The sequence below is a fragment of the Stegodyphus dumicola genome, chromosome 2, assembly GCF_044657685.1.
Source record: "Stegodyphus dumicola isolate Sdum_Otavi_A_Nest chromosome 2, ASM4465768v1".
Lineage (NCBI taxonomy): Eukaryota > Metazoa > Arthropoda > Arachnida > Araneae > Eresidae > Stegodyphus > Stegodyphus dumicola.
This window is the reverse complement of record NC_140769.1, coordinates 161160128-161181377: the sequence shown is the minus strand read 5'-3', so window position 1 is coordinate 161181377 and position 21250 is coordinate 161160128. Positions and strand designations below refer to the sequence as shown.

At 36.4% G+C, this 21250-nt stretch overlaps 1 protein-coding gene across 3 annotated transcripts in view; it reads right to left on the bottom strand.

Moving 5' to 3' along the window:
* Window positions 1-21250, bottom strand: part of MESR6 (misexpression suppressor of ras 6) — a 692054-nt gene that overhangs the window by 646848 nt on the left and 23956 nt on the right. For all 3 annotated transcript variants that reach the window (XM_085811391.1, XM_085811389.1, XM_085811390.1), the window contains one exon: window positions 5138-5287. In XM_085811391.1, coding sequence (XP_085667517.1) covers window positions 5138-5287 — 150 coding nt within the window. The remainder of the gene's footprint in view (window positions 1-5137; window positions 5288-21250) is intronic.

Here is a 21250-nt window from a genome sequence, read left to right as displayed (position 1 = left end):
GAATTGTCTCTTTCCTATGTGATTTATCTGTATTATTTGAAAATATTTTGCATGAAGAAAATAGTGATATTGAAGATGAAACTGTTAACAAAATTTCTGAAGTGTTGCTTGATGGTAATCAAAGAGACAATCCTGGTTTTAATGAGTCTCAAGTAAATAACAGTATGCAGCTTCCAATTCAAGATCATTTTAAACCTCATATTAGTTTTATATAAGGATATTGAAAGTATTGTTATGCATATGAAATGTTGCATGGTAATGCATATGAAAATGTTGATAAATGGATTGATGAATTTGAAGATGTTATAAATTCTTTGAAATTGAGTGATTTGCATAAATTAGTTTTTGCTAAAAAAGCATTAAAAGGTAAAGCGAAACTATTTATTCAGAGTGAACCTAAAGTTAATGATTGGTGTACGTTAAAAAAGCCTTTGAAATCTGAATATGGTAAAGCTTTTAATTCTGCTGAGTTGCATGAAATGTTATGTAAACGTAAATTAATGCCTAATGAATCATTAGATGAGTATTTTTTGAAAATGAAAGAAATGTGTTCGCGAGGTAACATTGAAGATGCTTCATTAATTAAATATGTTATTGATGGTATTTCCGATTCTGTGGTTAGGAAAACTATACTGTATGGTTGCGAAACAATAACTGAATTTAAACAAAGGCTTAAAATTTATGATAGAATGAGATCGGACAATGATAAGTTTAAAAATCCGAAACCGAAAGTAGACACTTAAGTTAAAGTTAGAAGTAAGCTTGCGTCATCAAACCGAAATCAATCTAACGTTGATAAGGTCAAATGTTTTAATTGCCAGGAATTTGGGCATCGAGCATCGCATTGTGTAAACAAATCGAAGGGTATAAAATGTATTAAATGTAAAACTTTTGAGCATAAATCAAATGACTGTCCAGAGCAGACCCCCGAGAAACATGCTTTATTACAACGAATTTTTGATAAGGATAGAATTATGAAGACTATAGAAATAAATAATCATTTAGTTGATAGTCTAGTTGACACTGGTTCAGATGTGACGATATGCAGCGTGGAGTTACACAAGCAGATTGGTTCTCCTAGTTTAAATTGTAGCGATATCACATTAAACGGAATTGAATCAAAGCAAACGTACCCCATCGGCTTTTTTATTTCTGATATTTCAATTGATAGTTTTTCACTTCGTACGAAAATTTATGTTGTTAAGTCGTTATGTAATCAAATTGTATTAGGTTTGGATGTATTGAATCAGTTTAACTTCTCTTTTACCGAGAATGGCCTTCAAATAATTTCTCATCGGAATAAAAGTAATGTAAGCTTGGTAACTGCTGAGTCATCTCGAAATTCTAACGTTCGTTGCGTTATGCGAAATTTGAATATTGCTGTGTCATTGAAGAATGTTTATGATCTTTCTCAGTCGTCTGGCGTCTCTGTTAATGTAAACAAAAACCCCGAAAGCGGAAGTCGTTCGGAAATTAATTACCTTTCACATCTGGTGAATGCTATTTCTGTCAACGAGATTGATTTATCGCACATTTCAAATGCAGAACATAAAGAAAGACTGTGTAATTTAATTAATTCGTACCAGCCTCGGAAAAATAGACAATCTGACTTCATGATGCAAATAAATTTATGCGATGAAATTCCTGTCTGTCAAAATAGAAGATACATGTCTTTCGCGGAACAAAAAATTGTTGACGATCAAATTAAGGAATGGCTAAAAGAAAAAATAATAACGCCTAGCAACTCTAACTATGCGGTCCCTATTGTTTTGTGTAACAAGCGTGATAATTCTAAAAGATTATGCATCGACGATCGGAAATTATATAAGAAGATTATTAAAGACAAATTTCCACTGCCTTTAATTCCGGAAATACTTGATCGTTTAGAACAGTCAAAAGTCTTCACGACACTAGATTTGAAAAATGGCTTTTTCCATGTAGACATAGAGGAAAATTTCACCAAATATACCGCGTTTGTAACACACAATGGTATTTATGAATTTCTTAAAGCTCCTTTTGGTTTATGTATTAGTCCAAATGTTTTTCAAAGGTATATTTATTCAGTATTTCGTGACTTGCTAAATGAAGGTGTACTAATTATTTATATGGATGATATAGTCATACCGGCTAATGATGAAGTTGAATGTTTAGACAAATTAGAAAGAGTATTCAAAACTGCTTCGGAATACGGATTACAAATAAATTTCAAAAAGTGTCAATTCTTAAAACGTAAAATTGAATTTTTATGACACGTAATTGAAAACGGAACTATTCGACCATCACCTTCCAAAACTGTTGCTGTTCGAAACTTTCCACAACCGCGTAATTGTAAACAACTACGAACCTTTTTAGAACTAACAGGTTATTTTCGTAAATTCATTCCTCATTATGCTAAAATAGCTAAACCTCTTAGTGACTTACTTAGAAAAGGTATTGGTTTTAAGTTCGATTCCGAACAACAGGAAGCTTTTTGCAGATTAAAAGAAATTCTCTCTCGAGCACCTGTTCTACACATATTTAGGCAAGGATATCCATTAGAACTTCATATTGATGCTAGTAGTCAAGGCTTTGGTGCGGTATTACACCAATTGTCTGACGATGGTAATTATCACCCAATCCAGTATATGAGTAAGAAGACTTCCCCGCAGCAAGAGAAACTCTGTAGTTATGAATTAGAAGCCCTTGCAGTAATAGAAGCTCTAAAGAAATTTCGAAACTATTTGTTAGGGACTAAATTCAAAATTGTAACTGATTGTAGTGCTTCTCAGAAAACTTTAGATAAAGATTTAACTCCCAAAATTGCGAGATGGGCAATGTTTATTGAAGAATTCGATTACGAAATTGTACATTGTTCAGGAAGCCAAATGAAACATGCTGATGCTCTAAGTAGAAATGCTTTAATTTTAACATCACACACATCCGATGTAACTGAGAAGATTCGGTTAGCACAACAACAGAATGAAGATGAACATGTGAAACTGATCAAGAATTTAGTTGAGAAGGGAGAAGAAAATGGATTCTTCCTGAGAAATGATATTTTGTATAAATTTGAAAATGGTAAAGATCTGCTAGTAGTGCCAGAATCCTTACAGAACGAAATCATACAGAAGATACATAAAAAAGGTCACTTTGCTGTAGATAAGACTGTGAATGCTGTAGAGCAAGAATTCTATATTCCCAGATTGAAATGTAAAGTTGAAAAGGTAATTGCTAACTGTATAGAATGTATACTGTACAACAAGAAGCAAGGAAAAGCAGGATTTCTTCATCCTGTACCGAAAGAAAACGTTCCTTTGAGTACGTACCATATCGACTTTATTGGACCTCTTCCATCAACGAACAAGAGATACCAACATATTCTAACTGTTGTCGATGCTTTTACGAAATTTACTCGGTTCTATCCAGTGAAATCACCAACTACGCAAGAAGTTATTTCAAAATTGAAGCAACAACAGACTGTATTTGGAAATCCAGCCAGAATCATTTCAGATCGAGGTAGTGCCTTTACATCGAAAGAATTCTTAGCCTATTGTATTGAAGAAGGAATAGAACATGTCAAAATTACTACTGGTATTCCAAGAGGTAACGGACAGATTGAGCGAATTCATAGAATTTTGATTCCTGTTTTGTCGAAATTATCACATGAGGATTCAACGAAATGGTTTAAGTATGTTCCAGATGTACAGAGAATCATCAACAGTACAACTACGAGAAGTACGAAATATTCACCGTTTGAGCTTCTCATAGGCACGAAAATGAAGCATAAGGAAGATTTGAGAATTAGTGAAATATTGAATGAAGAATATCTAAAGCAATTGATGCAAGAACGTGATGAAATGAGAGAAGATGCTAAAAACAACATTTTGAAGATACAAGAAGAAAACCGTAAGCAATTTAACAAAAAACGTAAGAAACCGAAAATGTACAAGATTGGCGACTTGGTAGCTATCCAGAGAACTCAATATGGGACTGGCTTGAAACTACGACCAAAGTTTCATGGACCGTATAAAATCATAGCTGTTAGATCAAATGACAGATATGAAGTCGAAAAAGTAGGATGCCATAAAGGATCGAATTTGACATCTACTGCGGCTGACCATATGAAGCCATGGTCAAATTGATTTGATGTTTGTATCAGCTCAAAACCTAAGGACCTGATACTCTTTTTTCTATTTTTTATTAATTTTATTTTATTATTATTGTTATTATTATCTTTGCAGGTACATGATAGTGATGTCCACTCAACAGACATCGAGAACGATGCCTCTTCAGGCTGGCCGAAGCTGTGGGAATCATCAACGCCCAATGCTGAATTAGAATTGCCAGCAATGACGTCATCGCAGTACAGCGCAGCGCGGAGCATTCCAGACAGCAGTAGATAGCTTCCAAACGTGGATGCGAGCCGCCTAGAGTCTTGATTCTTCTTTTGATTTTTCACCTTTAGCTGTTATGACTTTAGATGATCATATTATTTAAAACTAGCTGTCTACTAATGTATTCTATCAACGCCGGAGGAACTCTGTGTGAAGGACTGTCTGTGATTGTGCATCATTATCATTCAACAATTAATCTTTACTTAGTTTATCTTTATTATTTTTATTTCTTATCGTTAAATAAAAGCATATTTAAAATGCTACGTGTGAGCTCTCATGCTCTGATTTAAAAGAGAATTCTACATATATATATATATATATATATCACAAAGATTTCCCATACCGTACAATCTTTATTTGGTTCTCTTATAATTCGTTTTATTACCCAAACTTAAAACTCTCCTTAAAGGACATTACTCTTGGGCAGAAACTGTGAACTTGATAACATTTAGGTAACTGCGACGAGGATTATATGTTCCATTGCCATAAAGAATGACAGTAACGTTGGAATTCCTTTGTTCGATTATACGGCATTTATTTTGATGGGACAGGCTTTGTATAAAACAATAGAGTGAAAGAATGAATACAAATAAGAAAGCGCGAAAATCTCCCATATAAAGCTATAATCCTTATAAACACTTTCTTCCTCCCCTCCTTTGCCATGAAATTACATGGTAGCTATTACAGTAACAGTCACAATATATATACATTTATTCTTTCAATTAAACGGATTCATGCAAACGATTTTCATATGAAAAGCTTACTTGATGTCCTTGGAAGATTTATGATGTCCAATTTTGAAGTGATGAGTACCATTTGTTATTTGAGTCGCCCATTCTGGTTTCATCCACACAACAGTAGAAAAATGTCCGGCGTATAAGGCTGGCATGATCCAATTTTCGATACTCAAAGAACTGTAATAAAGAATAAGAGTAATAACAGAGGGATACTCTATGAAGAAAAGCACTGTTCTGATAAAAGTTTCTCACATAAAACTTATTTTAGGGTTGATAATAACTGATACTTTTTACTTACTAAATACATAAAATAATGTTAGTTAGAAAAACATGTTACACTAATGGACAAAAAAATTAGCGCACCAAGAAATAATTGCGGGATAGTAACGAAACTTGCAAGAAAGTTACATGTCGGGGAGATATGCAAATGATTAGAAATGCAGCGTGATTGCGCATTACGCATAGCCGGTAGAGGGTCTTGAACATCGTACTCTATGGAGTATAAAACAGGTAGCCAAAACCTGTTTGAGTGTGTTGAATCATTTACAAAGGAAGAGCTGAGGTTGACATGCCATTACGCCGTGTTCGAAGACAATATGAGCAGTTGTCGCAGTTTGAGAGAGGGAGAATCGTCGGGATGATGGAAGCTGGGTGGTCAGCTAGGCAAGTAGTACGTCAATTAGGCCGCTTTGATTGTGTTGTGAGGAGGTGTTGGGACCAGTGGACCCGAGAGATGTCATGTACACGAAGACCAGGCGCAGGACGCCCTCGACAGACCAGTTGTCGAGAAGACCGCCACATCGTAAGAAATGCACGCGTACAGCCAACTGCTTCATCGGCCGCCATCCAGGTAGCACCTTCACTAGGGGCTCCCGTGTCTTCTCGAACCATACGAAGGCGCCTGGCTGAAAGACAGTTGGTATTTCGGCGCCCATTACGTGTGCTGCCCTTGATGCCTACCTATCGACGCCTCCGTTTGGAGTGGTGTCGAGTACGAGGAAACTGGACTGCAGCTGAATGGAACCAGGTCGTCTTTAGCGGCGAATCCAGATTCAATCTCGGCAGTAATGACAATCGTGTTCGTGTGTAAAGAGCCCGTGGTGAACGCCTCAATCCTGCCTTTGTTGTACAGCGACACATCGCTCCCACAGCTGGTGTAATGGTATGGGGTGCCATTGCCTACAATACACGGTCACCCCTACGTATTGTTCCGTGGCACCATGACAGCCCAACGGTATGTTCATGAAATCCTGCAACCACATGTGTTGCCACTCATGTAATGACTCCCAGGAGCCATTTTCCAACAAGACAATGCTCGGTCTCATGCGGCAAGGGTGTCACAAGACAGTCTCCGCAATGTTACTACCCTTCCATGGCCTGCCCGATCCCCAGATTTGTCTCCAATCGAGCATATCTGGGATCATTTGGGACAACGAATTGGGCATCCCACGAGTTTGAAAGAACTAGGGGCAAGGTTACAGCAAATATGGAACGAAATGTCTCAAGACATCATACAGAACTTGTATGACTTAATGCTCGATCGTATCACATTGTGCATTCGCGCTAGAAGGGGTCCAACGGAGTATTAACTCCTCCGTTCTTTTGCCTTTTTCTCTGAAATAAATTATCCTTTTTCTTTGATTTTCTTATCATTTACTTATATCAAAGTAGTCATTACGTGTGTAAAATTTCGTTTCATTTTGACGACTCCTTCTTGGTGCGCTAATTTTTTTGTCCATGAGTGTATTTTGAGCTTAAATTCGCTATTTCTAAGTTTGACTCTCATCTTACAGAGACTGTTTGCGTTTTTGGAACGAGAAACAAGAAAAATAAATGGTGTCTTTATCAGAATTCGAGCCACGGATCTTCCAGCGCTAGTTGAGTGTATTAACCACTTACATTGCAGGAGTACGCACACGGGATTGTGATCATTCTTTGCTTTCTTCTTTCTTAAAAAGGGAAGTAAGAGACACACGAAATCCAGTCGACCAAATTCAGAAAGTGACGAATTAAAAGCTATCACATTTTAGCTCCGATTCCACTACAGATATTACTTTTATATTTTTTGGAGGCAGGAAACATGAAAACCAAACTACGCTCTGCCCAGCATTCCAACCATGGAGCTTCCATTGCCATAGTAGGACATGCTAACCACACACAACAAAAGGCACATAAAGGTCACATAAAGGCATAAAAATCTTTTCCACGTGCACTTTATGCCAAGAACGTCACGCTTCTACCGAACATATTTTGGTCTGTTTGGACCTCTTTAGGGAAGACATTTATACCAATTCCCTTCTTCTGCTCGACTTTCTTACAGCCAAGAGTCTTTCGGACCTTCTCTGACTTCGTCAGAATGAGGAGGAAAAGCAACAACAATATAAACATTTTGCTTCGTCAATAAAAGTCCTAGTTGTACAGTGTGATATAGACTTAGCCATACTATAAAATTAAGTAAACAAGTAAGCCTTAAACTGGCGTAGATTTTGAATAAAAACTCTATCCAATTCAAGCACCATCCGACATAGCTTCCTCTTCCTCAGAAGAAAAATTTTTGAAATGGTAAAAAAAAAAAAAAAAAAAAAAAAAAAAAGAGAGAGAGAGATAAGAATCAAATTTATAAAATTATAAAAGCATAAAGGAAAAAAGTGAAAACAGCCCCATCTGCCAATAAAAACATTTGATATAAGCGAAAAAATACTAATATATTAAAATTTTGAAAGTGCTGGAAAGGACTGAAATTAAACTCTTAACTTTGTAAGTAATATCTAATAGCTTAGCTTTCTCAAGTTTCGTTACTGCTTTCTTTAACAGAAGTCGCTATATTCGTTACCTCTTTGCTCAGCCTACTCATTTTCCTACAAATTTAGTGTCTGCAAAAAAATTTTCCTCCTGAAAAGGGCGGCCACATATCAAATGCCTAAACGCCCTCAAAATCGATAAACTTTTATTTAAAATTTATGCTCTTCTGAGATTTATTTTTTGTCTCATTTCAAATTTAACAGTGACTTGTTCATCTTCAATAAGAATGTTGTGTTACTGCAGAAACAGCAGCTTGCGCATTAACATCTATGGAAAATCATCTGCCTTAATGTGTTTGAGTGCAAGTACATGCACAGTCTCGAAATTCAAACCTACTACAACTAGTTTGGTAAAAGTTATCGTTTGCGAGTGAGAAGTCTTCAACAATTTTTACATTTTATGTACATTCTAGGCAGGCTGGTATGGCCAAACTTTGTGACAAGAGAAGCCGATAACAGAATTCAAAAAAGTTCGAGAGCCGCAGCTGAATTTTTTAAAGAGCCACATTAAGCATAATTACATTACGTAGGGATCTGGACACATTCCAAACAAGACTTTATTACACTCTGAAAGAGGATTATTTTACGATCACCCAAGCAATCCGAGAATTAAATAAATATAGTGCTCTACGAGAAATAGCAAAATTTTCGTGACTCTGGATTGTTGTTGACTCTGTTGAAAAACAGAGGAATTATGTAAAACTGTAAGGAGAAACTGCGTAAAATAAAATTAAAAAATATATATAATAAATTATTCTATAAATCACCTATATTTATCATTCGCATTAGCCCACTGGCTATGTTACCTTACAGCTATGTTAACGTGGCTGCATCAGAGTAATGCGGCTATTGCAGTTACACGCAGAAACGGTATTTTTTGCCATTTTGTTTGTTACTGTGGTAGTTAGGACATAACGGAGAGTTTGAAATCGATTAAATTAATTATGCATATATGATATTATTTAAATTAAATTATAAACTGATGAAACAGTGTGTTGCTGCATGATTTCTGTTTCAAAATATAATTAAGTTTAAAAAATGAAACTAGTTCTTAGTATTAGAAAGTCACATGAGAGGAGCCAAGGAATAGCATGCTGCTTGTGAGCCCTGATTTGGCCATGCCTATGGTATAGCTCAGATACGGCCAAACTGCGGCTCTCCGATAGCTTAACTGTGGCTACTTGCAATGCTTTGGCATCTGAAACTCAACTTGTTTTGAATAAATATAGTTTAATTTTTTAATACAAATGGAATTTGAAGTAGAAATCATGCAGTGCCACGTTTTTTTATTCATCGCTAATTTAATTTATGATGTTATGTATCTAAAAATTCGATAGATTTCATTTTCCGCGAAATTGGATGGCGCGGCCGCCGCGGATAACAAAAATCGCGGATAATCTGAAAAAAGCTAAAAACGGGTAGAGAAAACAGTCATTCGAACTTTGAAAAATCGTTTTATGTGCAATAAAACGTAAAATAAACAGCAGGAAATGTTTAACTAACGCTTAATATTTTAGTATATCACTCAAAACTAACCTAAAATGCATTTTGTTAATGAAAACAGAAACGTGCTTTGTATACTTACGAAAGGCGTCAAGGATACACAGAAAAATTAATACATATGTACTGTTTTAATACTGTAATGTATTATGTAATTACAAAAGCATAACCGTAAAACTACACCTTTTTGAAGAAATCAGTCATTTGTGTTTGCTTCTTGCTTTGGAAGCGTTTTCTCTTGATCCGAGATTGCATTTTTCGTAGCATAAGTTTCTCAGCCAACTCCGCGTCGTCTTGTTCTTCCAAATAGCTCAGCAGTCCGTCGACTTGTTGCAAAGCCGCTTCGTGAGTTTTCCGCATCTGCACAATGGGCTCTTCTTCGTCTTCACTTCGCTGTCCTCCATTCTCGGTCTCTCCCCTTGCTTTCTTCACAATTTAGTCATTTGTCAAGCGTTCGAAGCCAGGTTCGTTGACATCCCACTCCAACCACTCGTTAATGTTTTCAGCATCGACGTTCTCACCATCCGGAACTGTTTTCACCATATCGGCAAGAGTTGCCGTGGGCGTGTCTACATCTTCATTCTCTTCTTCACAACTCAAAGGGCTTAGATTGTTGTTGGCTTCAACATTAGGCATAAGTTTTCTCCGTGATTTTATGAGAGTTGACGGTTTCACTGAGTACCATGTAGATGCAATACCGTAGATGCTGTCCAAGATTGTGTAGTACTCTTTCAGATCATAACCTTCTTCAATTTTTGTCATTAGCAGCTTGTTCGGTATGTTCTCTTCATTGTTGCAATGACTCCTTGGTCCATGGGTTGGATTAGTGCAGTAACGTTTGGGGGGTGGGAGAAACTTTGCAAACATATGTCCATCAGAAGACTTTAGCACGCTTGTTGCTGGGTGAGAAGGTGCGTTGTCGATCAACAGCACAGCTTTTTCAGGCAGTTTTTTCGAGTTAAGATGTTTACTCACTTGAAGAACAAATATTTTTTCGAAAAATTCTTGAAAAATGTTTCGGTTCATCCATCTTTTTTTTTTGGGGGGGGGGGTTAAAGTAATCAACGGGCAAATTTTCTATCCTTGTGCCTTTAAAAGATCTCGGTTTTTTTCACTTTCCAATGACAACAAGTCTAAGTTTATGTCCACCGGTAGCGTTACTGCAAGACATGATAGTGATCCTTTCCTTGCTGCTTTTATGACCCGCCGCTTTGCGTTCACTTTCAAATGCTAAAGTGCGAGTGGGAAGACATTTCCACAAAAGTTCCGATTCGTCGGCATTGTAAATTTGTTCAAAAGCTCTTCTTTTAAAACAAATTCTTCATGGTGGAATTCATGGTGGAAATCGTCAGCTGCTTGTTGATCACCACTAAGTTTCTCCCCATGAAGTCCAATTTCTCTAATTAAACATCGCTGCTTAAAACGAGTCAACCAGCCTGTGTGTGATTATGGTAAAGCCTCGAGGGCTATCTGCCTAAGAGGAGAGATGCCTTCGTGGAGGACTTTCTAAGGGAAACTAGCTAGTATACACGTTACACATGGGGAAAACCACGAAAACGCCCATGCAGCCAGCCCGTTGGCGGGATTCGAACCTCGGACCGAACTACCGTGTTCAGCGACTTTACCGCTCGACCGCTGGTGGGCCCAGTCAACCAGCCAGAAGATGCATCAAAATTGCCTTTCAGGAATAACAACTCAAAAAAGGTTTTTGCCTTCGCCGCAATGATAGGACCATTTACAGGAGTACCCTCTTTTCGAACTTGACCTAACCACTCTGTCAATGCCGTGTCTAGCTCATCAAAGGTAGAACCCTTCATAGTTTTTCGCGTTTTCATTGCGGAAGCACTGTCCGACATTGATGCAAAGTTCACCAATTGGTCTTTTTGCTTTAGAATGTCACGCACTGTTGTTTCCGTCTGCTGCCTTGTAGCACCGTTTGCTACTTTGGAAATTAATTCTAGTTTCTGCGCAATCGTCAACACAACCTTCTTTCGTTTTCCTGACATTTTAAATCGGTAACGAAAAACACAATACCAAAAGGCACACGCACTAAACACAATAAAAGATAAGAAATTAACTCCAACCGGTTCGCAAACACTATCAGGCTTAAACTAACAATAGCGAGTGGGAGGAAGTGGACGTGTCAGTAAGATTAAGACGAGAGAGGGCGGTGGAGAGGGCACTGCAAGGATAAGTAAGAAATCACTTACTCATCCTTGCAGTGTCATCGTTACAGAGGGGAAGGTTCCGAGAAGGCCCGGGATATTTTTGCTATAAATAAGCACGATGTTAGCAAATTTAAGGTTTCGCTCAGTTTTGTGAACATTTTCTTTACTTTACGCTTGAAAAAAAAAACTTTGTGCGACAGGCGCGGATAATCAGCCCGCGGATAATCGGGAGTCTACTGTACCTGCTTACATTCCTGTGTGATCCCATTGTCTACAACACTTGTAATTCACCTGGAAGATTTGCTATTCGTTGTATTACTTTTATTCAGTCGAACTCTTCAACCTAACTGTTTTATTTTGTTTTTGTTTTGTAAATACATTGCAAATCAAAACTAATGTTACAGAATGAAAACATATCTGTCACTACTATAATGAATTTATTTCGCAAATGCAGATATAACATGAATGCGTAACTCTTCATATTTCTATGGGCAGGCACAGATGTTCGTTGTGGAAGCCTTTTGTAACATGGCAGACGTCTGCACATCAGTTTAGTTTCTAAGCTTGTAAGGTATATTTTAATTTTATAACAGTTATTTTAATTTCAAAGCCCTTTCCTATCAATTCTTGTTTCCACTTACAACTCCGTACCAGAATGAGTTTTTAGAATCGCGTTGAATACAAATGAGCTAGAAGAAGTATTTAAGGAAGGTTCAACTTACTTCGATAGAGAGTGACTAGGAATCCTTAAGTAACGCGTGTTTGCTTTCGGGCTAAGTCATTCTTGAAGCTGTTACGCTCGGCGTATTATTACGTGCCTTTTGATTAGCCGGCTAGTTTAAATTAAAAGACAAACTACGTTAGATAATTGTGTTTAGCTTCGGCTAAGTTTCGTTTAGTTAATTAAAGTTTAGTTTTTTATTTATTGTTCTGAGTTAAAGGCCGAGTAGAGGCTTCTTATAAGCCCGAGAAGAGGCCGACTGTTATTCTTATTTGAGTGAAATAAAGGGTATTTAAGCCTTCTGGAGTCTACGTCTTTAGTTGTTTGAACTAAGCGATAAATCGCTACATAGTTCATAAGGTTCCTCGACGTTAACCTTAAACAAAAGGAGTGAGGAACCCTATAAGCTCTTGTCAGACAGGTGTACGGATCCAACATATTCTAACTGGTGGACCCGCAACGGAAGTCAAATGACTTATCGTCTCGTCTTGAATTTCTAAGTAAAATAATTCAGAAGAAAGTTTAAAATAAATTATTGTCAGTCTAACGGTTACATAGTTCAACGTTCCATTGGGTTACCTAACCTGTGTACATTAACTCTAATTCGGGCAACATTACCTGGCTACTTCCAGAGCGACCTTAACATGATGCAGAGGCCTTCCTTAGTTGACTGTACCGGCGGGGCGCCAACCCACCGAACAGCGCGCAGGGACTTCTCGTGTTCACTGCCACAATCCATCACACTGAGGGCTGCGCGGGGAGCCGTCCCCCCCCGGCACAGCGCTTAAATCTACATGAGAGCGTCCCCACAGCGAAGGCAACGGACACGACAGTACCAGTACGGTCCCTACCAAGCCCGCACCTACCATAGGATGGACCTATGGTTCTAGTCCTGTAAAGTCTGATTATATACCAAACAAATCGAAGCTGGCAGGACACAAGTCCAGCCAGTGGTTTGGAAGAACCCCGGGTCTCCTCCCAAAAATGGTCGGTTCCGGAAATTCACACCAGTCGATCCCTAACCTGTGTACAGAAAATAAACCTCGGAGTTTGAAATGGAATCTGTAGGAGGATACTGTAGAAAATAAAAGATTAGACATTAAAAATAAACTTTTACGGGAGCAAAATTTCATATTATTGCCTGAAGTTTGTAGTGATTAAGCAGTGGATCGTTGTTCAACTTTTCCTTTGGTTACTAAGCTTTGATGAAGGACGTGCCAGACGTGTATGATGATCGAAAATTATGAAGACAAAAAATATCAATAGATTAAAAGTGTAATTAAATGTAATGCATCGGAGTCGGAGCAACCGGTGCAGTTGCAGAGCGGCAATACTAAGGAGTGAACATTTTTAGATATGTGGCCGCGCAGCAAACTGCCTCTAACCTAGTGCGATAATTACCGGCGACTCTAACCTTGTGCAGCAAAATGCCTCTAACCTAATGCGAGGTAGAAAGAAAGAAGGTCATCATACAATAAATCGAAAAAGCTAAAGAGCTAAACAAGCTAAAGAGATTTGACCATTATCAATATGCTGACTTTGACCGAAACTTTGGAGAAGAGAGACGTTTGTTTGTGTTCTGTTGATCTCTCATTGCTTGATACAACGTTATTGATATGAAGATTTGATGATTAAGGAGAAAGATCTGTATGTGGAATAACAATATTTGATAAAATGGGAATTAAACATTTTGACTAAAATTTGAATTGTCAAATCAGTGATTCTTTGCACGACTCCAAATGTTTCAGCATACACAACCATTTATAAAATCAATTATCATCTCTGCCTATGATTACCAAGGAATTATTATATAAGATAGAGTTTCATGATAATTACATAAGTTAGAGTTTGAAGAGTTCGGCTGGTAGGCAGTGGAATATGTGCTCGATGTAGCGTTTATATAGCCCGGCATGAGCTACTAGATTTATTAGCAATAGGTTATGTATGCCAGAATTATGGTAACGATTCAAGAGGTGCTTTCGAGAATGTTGAATGATGCACATAAACTTTGTTATCTATGTCCAAAATTATCAAAACAATTCCAGAGGTAGTTTCCAGAATTTTCAATGCTGCGCATGAACTTCGTTATCTATGTCCAAACTTATCGGGACGATTCGAGAGACAGCTTCCAGAATTTTCAGTGATGCGCCTGAACTTCATTATCTATGTCCAAAATTATTGGGACGATTCGAGAGATAGTTTCGAGAATTTTCAATGATGCGCAGTGTACTAATTACTTTCTTTCGTTTCACCATCGACGGAACAGCTGGCCCAATGGGTCAGGTGCTTTTCAGCCTGTTGGATCCCGTCGATGGAATTCAAACTAAATACATGAATAAATATAAATAAAGAGCTTGGGGGAGATGTACTGTGTCCTCCGGGGATTGGCCAAGAAACGAGAAACATTGAAATAAGGACCAGAACATGGAAAGAAGGTGCATGGCGGGGACTGCTGAGACTAAGAGTAACACTTTTCACTATTATCACCATTCACTATTTATTATGTTAGGCATACAGTTATATTAAGGATGTGCTATAATAATCAGGTACAGATGTAAAGATGATCAAATACATTACAAATTGTGGAATACATTAAATGAGTTCCGGATTAATCATAATATTAAATATAATTAAAAATAGCAAAAACAAAAAACAACAAAAAAAAAGACATTAAGTAAATTAATATATGTACGGAGCGGGCTGCTGAGGGGACGGTGTTTAAGGAAAGAAGGTAAGGAAAGAAGTGCTTTTAGCAATGGTAGTGCAGTCTCTAATGCGGCTGAGCGCATATTTATTCTTGTGTTTTTGAACCATGCCGGCATATTGATTTCAGTTGGTGTTTTTAAACGTGAATTTCCTGTGCGCGAGCAGTCAAACAGATAGTGATCTGGGTCACCAGTACTGCCACAAATACATTGTCACTGTCTCTTAGGCGAAATCTGTGAAGATAGGGCAAATATGGGCCATGCTCTATCAGATACTGTGTGAGGTGTGAAGAGCTGCTATTTAAATTGTGGTTAACTTTTGGTTGGAAATCATACAGGCTTATGCCTGTGGTGCTTGTCTCCCAGTAGTTTTACCGCTGCTTCATTAGTGATTCATTCACATTTGAGAGTAGTTTTCAGATATGTGTACTAAAAAATTCTGGAAGATTCCGCTGGATGTCATGCTGAAATACTGTATCAGTCAGGGCCGTTATGAGAGATACTGATAATTCAAACGCCACTGAAATTGCAATCTTGTGAGAGAGAGAGAGAGATACTAATTATTCAAATACCACTGAAATTGCAATCATATATACATATATTTTTTTCGAGGGGTGGTGAATTCAGTAAAAGTAGTTATTCTAAAGTGTTTTTTTTTTTTTTTTTTTTTTTTTTTTTTTTTTTTTTTTTTTTTGAGGGGGGAATGTTTAACTGTTTCTTAGGTTAGATTCTAAAGATCCGAATGATCTCAGTATGTTGGTCATTATATTAATTGTATGAAGAAACAAATTTACTTTTTAAGCCAAAGCCTGAACAACATAATGTAATAGCTTGTTTTTAAATAAATATTCTTTCTCGAATAACAGTTTTTCTGCAATGAGCGTTGACGTGTATCATTTAATTTATCCTTTCTAATCGGACTGCTCATGAATTAAAAAAAAAAAAAAAAAAAAAACACTCAATTTCCTTTTGAATAATAATTGGTAATTTACTCAGATAACATTTTTTATGTAACTATAGACCAACGAATATGTTTCCTATTCATTTTACTTCTATCGAAATAAAAGAAAAATAATTATAATCGAACAGGTATAAAGGAAATCAGAAGAAAATATTTGGTTTCTCTACGCTTAAGAAAGAACACTTAGTTGCCCACTGCAAGAGTTACAAATTTTTATCTACTTGGGACTTAACATGATAAACACAAAATAGTAGACATAAGATGTATTTATTCATATTAATATGTAATCATGTTAACCACATATTCATTAATTTACTTCAAAAGTTTCTTTATATTCAAAAGCTGCCTCATTATTTTTAAAACGATATAAATTTGGACTTGCGGCTCTCGAACTTTCATAAAATCTATCATGCAGCTCCCATCGTCTTGAAGTTTGGCCATTCCTGGTATAGCTGCAGCTTGAGGATACCTTGATCGTTTGGCCAATCCTTCTCGAAACCATTTTGTCTACTCTTTATCCAGGAAAAGACTTAAGGTTATAGATTATAGACAGAGGTAGATTTATGAAATGGAAGAGTAGCTTGGGCTTTTATGGGAGCCTCAAGACCAAGGATACGTTACTCTCTTTAAGTATATATATAATTTGAGTCACTTGGAATGCACGAACCCTCAGAATTAAGATTCGAGAGACTCCATAAATAATTTGTTTTTGACCAAATCATGTTGCAATGGCCAATGAAATGCTGTGGGATATATTCTTTTTACATCCAGGAACAAGATTACATATTATTCAAATCTTGCTACTTCCATCTTCTACCACAAGCGCACGTACAATGGTTACGACTATTTGCCTTAAACAGAGATGTACTTCATGCTCATATTAATAAATGTGGTTACAACTATTTGCCTTACAGGGCAGTATCTTACAGGTAGCGCGAATTAAAGATGCAAATTTTCCTCTTTGTACAATATTCATTGCCTGATTATTTATTGACCTACAATTATAGAAAAACCAGAGCTAATGAAGTTTTAAAGAAGCAGTAACAAATTAAATTTAATTTCAGTGCTTTATCTCATTAGGTAGCCCTTGAGAAAATTCTGTATCATCATCCATGATGACATAGGTTTGACTTTAATGATTTAACTACTACCAGTACGTATGATATTAGATGACATGAAATTATTAGATCAATCGCTAAATATGCAAAATGATGAGAGCAAAAAAAAAGGGGGGGAGTTCTTCTCTAACAGTTCAGAAGCCATAAAACTGGTTTTCTTTCGATTATAATTACATGATCGCAGTTAACTTCTGCTCTTCTGATGAAATAAATTAGCCAAATAAGTTATTTCTTTTTCTTAGATTATGTTTCTCATGAGGAAGCACAAATTTTTAATTTAGAGTAAATATAGTATTCTATACCCATTTACTGTTTCACTTCCAACAAAAAAGAATTTTTTTAGCCGATGTATTTTATACAGCTTACAAAGTCTGATCCTTTTTTAAACAATAACGCGTCAAATATTTTTAATCAAGTTGCCTATTATTCTGTTTCTCATCTACAACAGACTTAAGATGCCTTAGGTAAAAATTTATTTTATTTAATGCTCTGTTATTTAGTATAAATATGTTTATTTAGCTTTCGCAGGCTTTGCAAGTAACGTATAGAGCGGTATTTATCTAATGAAATCAGCAAAATGCCGTATCAATTAAAAATAAATAAATAAATGAAATAAAATGTTTAAATTCATATTTCGACATTGCCTTGATGGTCTTGCAAATACGTATAGCACACATGCACCCTTGACAGCACACACTATTTATGAGATTCTAAATTTTAATCTCAAATGCATTGCTTATTTTCTCTCTTTTTGAAAAAAAAAAAAAAAAAAACATACGATTAAGAAAGTGACTGTTTTTATTGAAATTAAATATGAGTAAAGTCCATACACAGGTAATGATATGAAATAAAAAGTCAAGGCCATAGAACCCACCAGTGGCTAGTAGTTGCGCATTGAATATTTAAATGAGTAATTGGTGAACCCCCATCGGCAGCGATGCATATTTGTAGACGTTGTTGTAAGGAGTGATAAAGATTCCTAATCTCATCCTGCAATACATGTTCTGCCAGGCATTCCTCAACTGTTGCTCCAGATCTCCAGTATTTTGAGATGCTCGAATCTGGCGGCCTACCATATCCCATGCACGTCGACTGGCGAAAGGTCTGATGACCTTGCTGGCGAAGGAAGTGTATCAGTAGCTGGGAGACAGTCTACAGATATGCGAACCGTATAGAGTACAGCATTATCCTAGTGGAAAATGGCTCCAGAATAGCATGCCAAGAAGGGTTACGCAGACGACCGCAGGATGCCATCAACATATCGTTCACTTGTTACCACTATAACCAACGAACGTCTATGTCTAGACCGGACAATACATATTCTTTGCTATAACCGCAATGCTTTCGATATACCAAGAACAGCGGTGCGGGTCACTTTGACCCTAGATGGAAAACACCTAAAAATATGCACAAGTGAATACTTTAATTAACTAAAACATTTTATTTTTATGTAACAATTTCTCAGTTACATTTCTCAGAATTTACGTTACATATTTTTTATAAATCAAAGGATATTACACCTAAATTTTTAGAAAATAATATTATTTAAAGTTTTATTAATAACATGTGTAATAACATGTCTTTTAAACAAAATAAAACATAATTTATCTAATTTTGATGGAAAAACTGATATCATTTAAATAAATTTAGACATAATTTTAGAGAAAAAAATAAAACTTTTACGAGTTACTTATTAGTTTTACAGATTTTTAAAAATACAATTTATTGTACGCATTATGCACACAATTTTGTAATAAGTTTTGTACATTTATCATAAACGGGTGCTTGCCTTTTGAATAAATATCGTAGGTTTCATTTTCTTATTTTGAACTGTGGCATCAGGCTGGTTTACGCCTAACTTGTGGTTTTCCCTCGTTTGTAGTGGTCTGCTATAGACCCATATGCCACCTTTTTTTTTTTTTTTTTTTGTTGTTGTTGTTGTTTGTTTGTTTGTTTGTCAGGAGAGAACAAACTTTTCTCTCAGTCCTTCAACTAAGTCTTGAATGAATTGCCATCTACTGATAGATTTTCCAGATGCAGCTTTGTATAAAACCCAGGCATTGATAGCAACCAAGGTCTAAAATATTATAAGAAACCTGCACCGGCCACCTATGTGAAGCAGATTTGACAATATACTTCACTGCCATTTGGTCAATCGCGTCCACACCGAATTTAGTTGCGTTGTAGTAAGCAATTGTATCAGTTAATTTTTTGTGACTATCTATAATTTCTACGGTTGGATAAAGACTACTTAGATACAAAACGTTTTTATCGTTTTATCCTTGATAAACAGTTAGACTGGTGTCTTTATGTGTTAGTACAGTAGTCGCAGGCAATGCAGATTTTGACACTTTTACAAATACTGGTACTTCTCTTCTTCAGCGTTTTACAGTTCCACAAGCGTAGTGGTTTTGGATTTCAATGCCTCTGTAAGCTTCAGTGTTGTGAAAAAGTTATCTGCAGTGACATTTTTATTTTTGTTTTCATATGGACTTAATAGTCGCAGTACTATATGTTCAGAAGGAGAAACATTGGATGGACTTTGATTATCTTTTCCAAGATACGGAAAATTATTAGATACTTTGAGTCAATATCTTCAGTTAACCAGAGCTTGATTCCAAATTCAAATTCCAGTTTAAGTCCTTTTATGCAATATATACCACGTTCATATAAAATTGCTATGAACGCATTCATTTACTGTTATATGCCATTCATTTTCAAGAATCTGTCGATGAGCTTCATCTTCAATGTATTTCTTTATATGCTTCAATTTCCCTTCATCTATAAAAAGTCTCCAGGCACTTGGCGGACTGTTGTGTATAATACTGAGTTTATCATGCGGTCTTGGGCCCCGAACTTCCTTCAAAATATTTTACTTTTCTTCCTTTATAATTTGTTCCTAATTGTACGACATTTCCAAACTGCTCCATCTTTGCCAACTTCATGATTTCCAACCTTTAATGTTACTGCTGATTTCTTTTCGGATTTCCTTGAGTGTATGCAGTCTTTTCTTAAACTTTTTTCTTTTTCTTTTTTTTATCTGATAAATTATCATCATTATTCCGATGAGAAGGTCCAGCGATTGTTAGGGCACTGCCAGAGTCATCATAACTTTCATTTTCTTCATCTGAATTCAAATTTTCTTCATTAGCAGGCAGGTATTGATCCTTGCTACTCAAATCAAAACACTGTCATCATTATCATCATCTTCTAAATCATTTTCAGGTAACTGTTGTAAATATTCCAAAGTTTCCTGAAGAGTGTTGAACACTTCTCAAGACATCTATCCTTATACTAAATATAGAATAAAATCTATCTATTCTTATACTAAATATAGAATAAAAGCAACTTCAAAAAGTCTTTCGAAATATTCGTTACAATTTTCTACTGTATTCGGATGCAGTTCATGTTTCGAACCTTGACTGGAAACCACACAATTTCCTTTCCTGGTGCAGTCCATTTTAGGAATTAGAGGATGAAGCAGATATACTTTACATTTACTTCCGAGAAAATGCATCTGTTTTTCATCATTTAGGCATAAACATTTCTTACGGGTCAAATTGGCCCGCTCCGCGGTTCTATGTATAAGTGTTAATAATCAGAAATTTATTTATGTTACTCAGTTTCAAATTCGGTAAATTATTGTTTACCTTAAATTATTAAAAGTCATGGAAGGAATTTGTTTTCCAATCAATACTTTTCGCGTAGTGACAAATTAACCATCGGTTTGGGTCAAATTGACAAGCTCCGCGGTTCTAGTGTTAAAGTTGTGTGCAGGATGAATAGGGTAGGCCTGCTGTTGTAAGAGATAGCATCCCGCATCATCATACCAGGAGTAATAACAACGTGCCCTTGTAAAACAAGAGCAGACTAGCACCACTGGCACTGGCTCCTTCATATATGGACACAACAGTCATCTGCTCCATGAAAACGGAACTATGCGATCGGCTATGAACATTATGCGATAGGCTGCAGCCGGTTGGCATCACGTAATCCACTGCGACACTGATGATCGACTACGACATCACTCCAGATGACTCTGAAAATGTTGTAGGGTTAAAAGCAGATATCTAACGCTTCCTTCAAATGAACGGTTTTAAATCATAAGGTGCATACCCAATCTTTGCTACATCACAAAAAACGGTTTCCGGATTTTGTCTAAATGT